The 10,935-nt window shown below is 42.5% G+C and overlaps 1 protein-coding gene across 1 annotated transcript; it reads right to left on the reverse strand.

Annotated features, from left to right (window-relative positions):
* Positions 1-6,960: 6,960 nt before the first annotated feature.
* LOC147425528 (nodulation receptor kinase-like) lies at positions 6,961-10,572 on the reverse strand. The gene is made up of 2 exons (XM_086500420.1): positions 9,965-10,572; positions 6,961-9,623 (listed from the first exon to the last, which is right to left on the reverse strand). Exons 1-2 carry the CDS (start codon positions 10,247-10,249, stop codon positions 6,999-7,001), a joined length of 2,910 nt encoding a protein of 969 aa, XP_086356546.1. The 5' UTR covers positions 10,250-10,572; the 3' UTR covers positions 6,961-6,998.
* Positions 10,573-10,935: the final 363 nt, after the last annotated feature.

Raw genomic sequence — 10,935 nt, forward strand, 5'->3', positions numbered from 1 at the left:
AATTAAGTGGGTGTGATTAATTTAATTATAACACCTCAAATCCTTTTTTGGTAAAAGTTTTCATGAAAAATAACAAATGCATGTTGTGTGTTATATTTTTTAGGAAAATGAAACAAAGTACTCAAATTTGCTAGAGGCAATAACGACGGTTATAGCCTCTCTCCCTTTCTAACAATCTCCCACTTGGAGACTGATCTCCAAACCAAACATGTGAGTGCTTTCCATCCTAGCTTCTTATCCTTGAATGCCGATTGAAGATGAGAAAAAGCTCAACTTCTCCTTACTGACCACCTTTGTAAACATGTCCCATCTCCCAAATTCTTCGTGTAGACGCAATGATCTGAGTTGCATCTTCTGAATCCATGATCTAACATCCATCGATCGAACTTTAAGTACCATTGTCTTGATGCTTTCTTTAAACATACAAGCTTTTCTTTAATCTATAAACCATTTTCTCCTTACCTTTTACTTCATACCCCTTTGGTTGAAGCATGTAAATTTCCTCCTCTAAGTCACCGTGAGGGAATGCCGTATTTACATCCGTTTGCTCAAGATTTAAATCATGAGAAGCCACAAGGTTTAAGACAAGCTTAATTGAGTTCATTTTTACAACAAGAGAAAATATTTCATTGAAGTCAATACCTTTCTTTTGAAAAAACCCTTTTACCACAAGCCTAGACTTGTACCTTTTCTTCCCACATTCTTCTTCCTTTAGCTTGTACACCCATTTGTTTTGAAGAGCCCGCTTACCTTTAGGAAACTCAACCAACTCCCATGTTTGGTTGCGATGTAGTGAGTCCATCTCCACTTGCATGCTCTTCGTCCATTCTTCTTTGGATTCGTGTTGCATAGCTTCTTCGTATGATTCCGGCTTTCCAGAATCTGAGATCAAGAGATGGTTGAAGGAAGGAACAAACCTTTCTGGAGGTCTACTTGCTCTTGTAGATCTTTGGGGAATAGGTTGAGGCTCCTCATTTGGTTGACGTTGTTGCACATTGTCACCGTTTGCAGTCCTTGAGTCTTCACCATCCTCAAGCTCCATGTACTCATCACCTGTTTCTTTTGTTTGTTTTCTTTCCAAGTAATCTTTGTACGTATTTTGTTCATTGAAAATTACATCCCTACTTCTAAAGATTTTACCATCTTCAGGATTCCATAGGCGATACCCAAAGTCACCTTCTCCATAGACAATGAAGAAACACTTTTTGGACTTTGCATCTAGCTTTGACCTTAGACTTCTATCTATGTGCATGAAAGCCTCATACCCAAACACTTTGAGAAATTAATAGTTCACTGGTTTACCTGTCCATGCCTCCTCTGGAACTCCCTCATCCAATGCCGTTGATGGTGACCAGTTGATTAAGTACGCAGACGTACTTACTGCTTCCGTCCCCAAGCTCAAGCGGTAGGCATGCATGTTACCTCATGCTTCGTGCTCGCTCCATGATTGTCATGTTCATCCTTTCTGAAATCCCATTTTGTTGAGGTGTTCTTGGGGTTGTCCTTTGCCTCGAATACCATTGCTAGCACAAAAGATTTCAAAAGCTTGGCTGCAATATTTGCCTCCATTGTCGGATCTAAGGCACTTAACCTTGGTACCTGCTTCATTATCCACAAAGGCTTTCCACCTTTGAGATATGGAAAACACATCGGACTTATTCTTCATGACATAAACCCATGTTTTTCTAGTCGTATCGTCTATGAATGTTACATAGTACAATGAGCCACCAGGTGATTGTGTACTTGCAGGACCCCAAACATCAGAATGAACCAACTCAAGTTTTTTATTTTTTCTTTCATTTCCTGATTTTTGAAATTTTACCCTCTTTTGTTTACCATAAACACAATCTTGACAGAACTCTAAGTCCACTTCTTTCAAACCTGGCATAAGCTTCTTTGTTTGAAGGATTTGCATTCCTTTGGCACTCATATGCCCAAGCCAGTAGTGCCACACCGCACTATCAACTTCTGTAGTTGCTGCACAAGCTGAAGGTTGCATGCTGATAGTACACAAGTAAAGTGTACCGACCTTTTCTCCCTTGGCAACCACCAAAGATCCCTTTGAGATCTTCCATGGTTTGTTTCTGATTGCAATGTTGTGACCTTCATCGTCCAATTGTCCTGTAGAGATCAAATTTTTCAGAAGAGAAGGAACATGCCTAGCATCTTATTCTTCCATTCATTTCCATTAGAGCAGTTTTGACACAAATTGTACCTTTGCCTACAATCTCACAAGCTTCATCATCTCCCAAGTATACATACCCAAAATTATCTTTGGTGTAATCTTGGAAATGTTGCTTGTGTGGTGTCGCATGGAATGAAGCCCCGGAATCTACTGTCCAGGAATAATACACATTGTCTAATGAGAGAATTAGAGCATCTTGCTCTACTTTACCTGCCACATTGGCCTCCGATGTTGGCTTGTTGTCTTGAGATTTAGTCTCCTTCTTCTTCTTAGACCAGCAATCCTTCTTGATGTGGCCCTTCTTGCCGCAGTTCCAACATTCAAGAACTGACTTTGTGCGTGACTTGCTCCGTTTTGAGCGATCACGACCCTTTTGGTTTTTGAACCTCTCCTTAGGTCTTCCTCTTGTTTCCACTGACAGTGCAACACTTGATGATTCTCCTGTGCTTCTCCTTTGTATTTCCTCGCTTAGGAGAACACCCACAACATCATCAAACTTGAGAGTATTTGTGCCAAAAATAGAATTACTTACAGCCATCACAAGGTTGTCCCAACTATCCGGTAGAGATGATAGTATAAGGAGAGCTCGCACTTCGTCATCGAAATTGATTTCCACCGATCGAAGTTGATTTATGCTTGTGCTAAAGTCATTTAGGTGTTCTGCAATTGAACCATTCTCTGTCATCTTTAGATTGAACAAGCGCTTCATAAGAAATACCTTATTGGATGCCGATGGTTTCTCGTAGAAGTTATCAAGTGACTTCATCAAGTCCTCCGTGGTCTTCATCTCCGAAACATTGAAGGCCACGGAGGACTTCATCAAGTCCTCCGTGGTCTTCATCTCCGAAACATTGAAGGCCACCGTTGACGCCAAGCTTAACAGGATTGTTCCCAGTGCCTTTCGATCAAGGACAATCCATGCTTCATCTGCCATTGTTGCGGGCTTCTTCGCAAGATCGCCTAGTGGCAAATAGAGGTCCTTCTGGTAGAGATAGTTTTCAATCTGCATCTTCCAATGTTGGTAGTTTTTTCCATTGAACTTCTCAATCTTGAGTTTCCCTTCCTCCTCCATAACTCCCACTCAATACCAGGAATCCTTTCCTTGAGATACTTTGGCTACGAGCAAACCTTGCTCTGATACCAGTTTCCAAAAAATATTGCATAGCTAAGTAGATAATTGAGTAAATTAATTAATGGAGAGAGATAATTTTCATACACAAGAGATTATAGAGAAGAGAGAGAGAGAGAGAGTACACACGATATACGTGGTTCACCCAATGTGGGATACATCCACGGGAAAGCAGCCACTCAATGGCTTTAGTACCTCAAAACAAGAAGTAGGTTACAAAGGGATTATACCCTTTTGGAGCTCCCGCCTTGCTTCAATCTCACCACCTCACACCCACCTTGTTGCATCAACTTCACACTATGAAATGTGTGTAGAAATGGCCTCCTTTTATAAGCCAAAAGTGCTACCATCTCTCATGAGAGGCCGCCATGTGTAGCCGCCCTTGTGTAGACAAGTCCAAATCAGACCCTCCAATCCGCCCATGTGTGGCCGCCCTTGAGAAGACACGTCCGCTTTTGAATTTGGCCACCGGCCACCAGCCATTGACTTTCGATCACCGGCCATTGACTACCGGCTACCGGCCAACCGACCAGTCCTTTTCCGACCACTTTTCGGCCGCCGTCCAACCATAATATTCCGGCAAAGCTAGTCTCGAGCTTAGGCTCGAGACTGGGAGTTAAAATTTTGGTTTCTGACGAGTTATTTTTCTTCACGCACGATGGCTTCTCCTCATAATGGGGGCTTGACAAATGTGCATTTTTAACACAAAAATTTACAAAGGGTAAATCAGGCTCCATACTTAGCAGAAAGAGGTAGCTATGATTAGAAAGAAACAAAAAGACCACATTCATGATGACCTAGTAGCTTTGGAAGCATCACCACCCTCCACCTCTAAGCAAAACAACATTTTGTCTCTTAGGGCTAAATCAGGCAAGAGGATGACATGATGATCAAACATTTCATACATTCTTCAAGTCTCCCATTCCAATCATATTGGATGATTAGAATCTAGAGTTTGTCAAGAACCGCTTTGGGAACCTATTTAGCCCCAAGAGTAGCTAATAGCCAAGATCCTAGATGCCCGCATTGAAGCTCTATTTAATAAGCTCAGCGTAATTCCTTCGAAAGATGCAATTTCGATTGAAGCTCTCCTCTCAACCTCTAACATCTGTGAGGACAGAGAGAGCATGAAGCCATAAAAAACCCTAATAAGACGTAGCTTAGATGGGTGTTTTTCATTATATTCAAGGAACTCATGGCCCCGTATTGACCAATAGTATGGGAAGATTCCCTTCTTCACCAAGCTCTCCCCTATTTCCTCAACACAGGGGTTATTAAGCTACTACATAAGCAAGGAGCAAAGGATGAAATGTCAAATTGGAAATCATTGACCCTGCTTCCTACAACTTACAAAAAATTTCCGAGGCAATTTCCAAAAAAAATGTATCCTTCTAAAAAACTTTTGAGTAGAAAGGATTCATTAAGGGCAAAAAAGTGGTTGAGGCAGTTATTACTCTTTGGGAAGGATTTGAACTTGCCACAAGGACTGACTGTTATTACTCTATGGGAAGTATTTGAACCTGCCACAAAGATTGTTCAAGACTTTGTCTTTGTCAAAATTGACTTTGAAAAAGCACGTGATAGATTGGAATAATCACTTATCATCAGGTGTTTGGAAGCTACAGGTTTTGGTTCAAGGATGGTTTTGTTCATCAAAACATTGTTTGGTAATGCAAGGGCAAGAGTTGGAAAGCTAGCTAATGTTTTCATTCTCTCCAGATCGATGTGACAAGGTTGTCCTCTGGCTCCTTTCTTATTTGCCGTTGCAGGCCGATAGCCTTGATTGCTTAGGTAAAGGTAATATTTAGAGAAGATTGATTCAGGGGGTTGCCCTTCCCAACTTAGATAACCAAAAATTCTTGTCACAATTTGCAGATGATACCAATGGCATGCTTACAATGAAGATAGTATCCTAAGAAAATTGTGGGCCATTATGAAGCTATTCTATTTAGCCTCGAAGTCTAAAGTCAACCATATCAAGATGTTCATTTTCTCATATACTCCTTTCCTAGATTGGATTGTTAACTCGGTGTGTCCTTGAAAGCGAGATGGGAGTGGGTGAGCAACAATTTCAGGGCCACACCCAATTGTTGGATTGGGTTTCAACACTCCACAGCATGGAGGGTAGTGGATTTCAAAAAAATTCACTTCACTTTTTGTTTTAATTTTCAATGTGTCTTTTTATTTTACTTCTTTTTTGTTTTATTTTGTTTCAAAATATTGATGTGCAATGTGCACCATTTACCTTATTATTGGCCCCTTCATAATATATAAGCTATTTGCGAGTAGCTGATATCGACTAGAAGAAAATAAAAAATTAGCTTGATTGAAACTTATCTTAAATGTTATTTAGATATTATAATATTAAACGGATCTTTTTATTTCACCTTTCATTTCGCATCCTCACATGGCTTGACTTCTCTTGCATTCTATTCTTTTAGAATGCTAAAGTGAAGCTTCACCTTACATAATTCTAGTAAATTCTATACATACATACATATATACACATATACATACATACATAAATTATATATATACACACACATATATATTTATGTACTTATGTGTATTAGACCTACCTTTTTGAATGAAGGCATTAAAAAAGTCGTCCTTAAATAACAAGACATTAGGCAGGGCGTTTATAGCATAATCTGTCGTTGAAGACAATGGGTGGGGTCAAATCGACCAATAAGCCGTTCTGGAACGGCTAGTTTGTAAGTATGTGTGTATATGAACAACACAATTTTAAATTAAAACAATACAACTGCAACACTGATTAAAACCTACTTTCGATAAATCTTTCCTCGCCCCTTACCTTCAACAGGCCATCGTGAGTCCTCACATTGTTTAATTAAAGCACCGTGTTTTAAGATTCAAAAGAGCAGATTTCTTTGTCAAAGTGTTCATTTTGTTCAATTTTTCTCTCTGAAGTTCGCATTGCCGAAGGCCCAATGCCTGTCCAATTATTAAAGTAACACATCCTTTGTGTGAGATTCAAATCAACCTGACACCCGCTGTTTATAAAAACTGAAGAGCTTGTATGCTCGTGGGGGGTGAGCCGGGAGCCAAAACTTGCGTCATCTTCAATGCTTCTCGCACGAGGAAGTAAGACTCATTCCAAGACACTCCCAAATTTGAACATGGCCACCCACAGCTTCGTAAATTTACATAGCATGTATGTGGTGTGCAAATGACAGTTCTACAATTTTACGTCGCACCCACACATCATGTAAGTGTAGTAGTGTTCTAGCCTTTCGCATGAAAATGAAAAGGTGAACATCAACCAATCAAAGAGCACAGCAGGAGCTCACATATGACAAAGGGAACGCGCCTAATGTGAGACAATAATTCATTTTAAAGGAGACCCTGATCATTCATTTGAAGGAAGCGCACCCGATCATTCATTTGAAGGGTGCATTATGGCTTATCCTTCATAAGCTATAAATAAGCTAAACTTAGACATGCTATCAACAATTTTTTTTTTATCTTAGCCTAACAAAATCTCACATTCTTCTCCAATGATGAAGCTTCCATGCAACTGTCTCTAGCTGTTCAAAGCATTGCCTACACATTATTACACATAGTGATAACGTTTGCTCTCGCGGCGGGAGTATCCACTTGTGTTCAAAATGGATGAGACTAAACATACATAAGAAAATTGAGCGATAAAATACGCCTTTCTCCTCAACGAGGTGACAACAATGAGGACTCATTATCTAACTCTTCCTCATCCTGTGAATCACCAAAAGCAAGTAGCTCCTCGGAGCAGGATAATAATGGGTGCACTCCAGACGAGAACCCCTCACACATTCGATGCACAATCAATCTCATGTTTGGGCGAAGCTCGCGCTCCTCAATGACACAATCCCTAGCAACACTCGCCATCGTTATCAACTCACTCTCCACATAATGCCTAGCCAGTCTTGGATCCAGCATCAAACTCACATCAAGCTCATAAAACTGCTTGCACCAATCTGTCAATAATTCGCCTTCCATTACCGGCCTCCTCCCTGTGATCAGCTCTAGAAGTATCACCCCATAGCTGAAAACATCACTTTTGCTCGATAGCTTGTTTGTCTTCACATAAGCTGGATCCAGATAGCCAAATGACCCCTTAATTGCTGTTGTCTGTGCCTCCTCTGCCCCTAGCGGCGATTCCTTGCACAACCCAAAATCCGCAACCTTGGCATTGTTCCTCTCATCTAGCAAGATATTGGATGATTTGATGTCCCGATGGACTAGCCCCGGACTAGCAAAGTAGTGTAGATACTCAATCCCAAAGGCTATGTGCATAGCAATCTTCATTCTGTCCTCCCATGTAAGGGGCTGCCTGGATGCAGGTTTATGAAGAATGTCATATAGACTGCCTTTGGGCATGAACTCATAGACTAAGATGTGCTCCCTATACTCAATGCAATAACCCAACAGACTGACTAGGTTCGCATGGTGAAGACGAGAGAGTAGCTCAACCTCAGAGATGAACTCTTGGGGGCCCTGCCTGGATACAAGGTTAAGCCTCTTCACAGCTGCAACTCTCCCATCTTTAAGTTCTGCTTTGCATACCGTCCCATATCCACCTTTGCCCAGAACCACCGAAAATCCATGTGTTGCTTCTTCCAACTCCTGCAAAGAGAATGCTTGGCAAGTATCAAGTTTTAAATCTACCTTCTCCTCTGCAATCTTAGATGTCGTCCTGGAGTGCCGCTTTCTCACGAAAAACACCAGCACAAGAACCCCCAGGACTACAACTGCCGCCATGCTACCACCAAACGCACTTGGCCAAGTACTTCTTCCTTCGGATGATTGGGAGCTTGGTAGCGGTGCATTACAGCTCTTTAAGAGATCCTCTGCATTCTCACTGCAGAGATCGTCATTTCCAGGCGAAAACGTGAGAATGGTGCCATTACCTCGGCGCATAGATATGCCTTGGGGAACAGGACCAGACAAGTTATTCTCCTGCAAATTCAAAACCTTGAGGCTAGGTACTGCGAGTGTGTTCGGAATCCCTCCATGTAGCTCATTACCCTGCAGCTCTAATTTCTGAAGAAGAAGGTTGCCAAGCTCAGCAGGAATAACTCCCTGCAATCGATTATTGCTGAGATCAAGAGTGACAAGATTCTGCATGCTCCCTAAGTACGATGGAATTGAGCCATTCATTAAATTGTTACTCAAATTCAGGCTTCGAAGGCTTGGATAGAGTACAAAGAGCTCAGATGGGATCTCTCCAGAAAGACCAAATCTGGAGAGATCAAGTCCTATCACTTCCATTCCCATACAAGTCACACCAGCCCAAGATGCATTACTAGAGGGCGGAATGAGACACGGGTCCGAGAGCTCATTCCAGCTCAATAATCTTCCTGGAGACCCAAGCCCAATTTTCAATCTTAAAAGGGCTTGTTGTGGTGGAATGCTCACCTCCACATTGTCGAGATATGGCCCACATTGGTCATACGCAACACCGTAGATTCTCCGACTTGGTGTCGCATCCTGAAAAGCAATAATCGTCTGATTTGAATTGGCCGTAAACTCCACAACTCTCCTACTCCATCCTGGGTTCCCCGCGGTATGATTTTCAGCTCGCAGAGTAAAATTCAAAGAATCTGTACCGACATCGACCTCAAGCTGGCAGTAAGGTAGTGTAGTGGAGCCGTTGGAGTTGCATTGGCATGCGGCATCAAAACTAACATGGTAAGTTATATTAGCAATGGTGGGCAATGTCTGTGTAAGCCCCCCCGGACTTTGGTTGAAGCTATCCTGTGTCGAAAGCCAGATTAGCCTCTGCCCTTCAGTTGGTGGGAAAGCTGATGACCCAAAACATGTTACTCCATTTCCTGTTACTACCCATGATGACAATGCTTGGCTCCCTGCTGGAAGCTGAAATCCAACAGATCCAGGGTCCGCCGGGACACCACTCGCAAACTCGAAGCCGCCATTTGAGAGCACATTACTAGAAGACTCCCTCACTAATTCCACACGCACATTGTCAATTCCAATGCCACAGCTGCCTTCACTCCCACTAATCGAAAGCTCGGTCTGATATGAGCTTGCTTGGAACTGATACATTGATGAAAACCACGTCCCGGTAGCAGAACCCAGAAACTTTGTTGCATTCCTCCCTCCAGCTGAGACTTGAATGGAGACAATCCCTGGGAAAGAGTCCCCACAAACTACGGCAATAATTATCATATCGAATCTGACAACATACGAAGCATTAGGAGCTGTTGATATAGTTTGATTTACTCCACCCGCCTCTCGAGCCCAGAAAGGATATAGATAGCAATTCCCATGAGAGGCACCGCCATTTACAACCTGTAAGGCGTTTTCGAAATTGAGCAAGAATGAACAAAGCTGAAAATCTTTACTAAAATAGAGTATAGAAATGAACAATGGCAATGGGTAGCATAATCACATGTAAAATCCTTGATGTTGCAGGCAATTCAACATATAACACGAGGTGTGGAGTTCAAATTGCAAGTAGCGTTCCCCCATATATCATAGTGGGAGCATTGCTAATTATAATTAGTGATGGTGCTCATGCTATTAAAATTCAACACTATACTTCGCTCCAAAAAAAACTCCTAACAGTAAAAGGAACATGCTCAACAAACAAAAAAGGCATATCTCACACGCGAGAGTTAATGCTAAACAACCTCCAATCCCTGGCCGAAGATGTTCCATTTCATCAAGCTGACCGCATTCGAAGAAGATATGTTGTTGAGGCCATTGCCCAAATACGGTGAGGGATCAGGTGCAAAAAAGAATCCAGTGCCATTGACACAGTAATCTTCAAAGCTAGGATTGCGCAAAATGGGTTGCGGAAAGATTTGCTGAAGGGGAAAAGCACTTGTTATGAAAAAAGAGAAGGAGATTAAACATGTGAGTGTCAAAATCTGCACAGTAGATGATAAGGGCACCATGGGGTGATGCTCAATCATGCGTAGCTACAGACCTATTCCTATATTGTGCATCTGATTTTGCTGTGGGCATGTGTGTGTGTGTGTGTGTGTGTGTGTGTGTGTGTGTGTGTGTGAGAGAGAGAGAGAGAGAGAGAGAGAGAGAGAGAGAGGTTGGCAACGTGATGTCGAAGATCCAAACGCTGTCGATGGCGCCTACGCCAACGCGCTTTGAGTAGCTAGCAGCTGGAGTCGTCACATGTCGGCAGTACTCGGTTAGCAGGAAGGTCTTCCTGTCCACACCATAAACCAAAAACTTTCTAGTTCTAGAAAGAAACATTTTGCAATCGAGGCATTCGATGACAGGTTGAAGCCTTGAAGGGCTCCTGTGACGTGTCCCTGCATGAAGGTCCGTGTTGTTTCAAACCACTGTTGACACGAGATGGGGCTAAGTAGGGGGTACCCAGCTGCGAAAAATCGGAATAACGATAGAAGTTTGCAGACAAACGTCTGAGCGAGGGGGGAGATGCGAGGCGAATTCAGTTGCTCATGCTCCAGCCACATGCTGCAGCTGCTCTGCATCCTGTCGCACAGGGAACTGGCAGCTCTGGGGGCGCAGGAGGTTCGAGCTATTTTTTATATGTAGGGAATTGTGCTCAACATCGCGCGTTGGCTACGAGAACATTGTGAGGTCATATTGTAATTATGTCTGGCAGCTCTGGGGGCGC

This window comes from Adiantum capillus-veneris, chromosome 25 (assembly GCF_014529385.1).
Source record: "Adiantum capillus-veneris isolate H3 chromosome 25, ASM1452938v2, whole genome shotgun sequence".
In the NCBI taxonomy this organism is placed as follows: Eukaryota; Viridiplantae; Streptophyta; class Polypodiopsida; order Polypodiales; family Pteridaceae; genus Adiantum; species Adiantum capillus-veneris.

Coding starts and splice junctions, on each gene's coding strand:
- LOC147425528 (XM_086500420.1), bottom strand. CDS start 10,249: ATGATTGAGCATCACCCCATGGTGCCCTTATCATCTACTGTGCAGATT. Junction 9,624..9,964: donor TCTTCGGCCAGGGATTGGAG/GTTGTTTAGCAT, acceptor AACGCCTTACAG/GTTGTAAATGGCGGTGCCTC.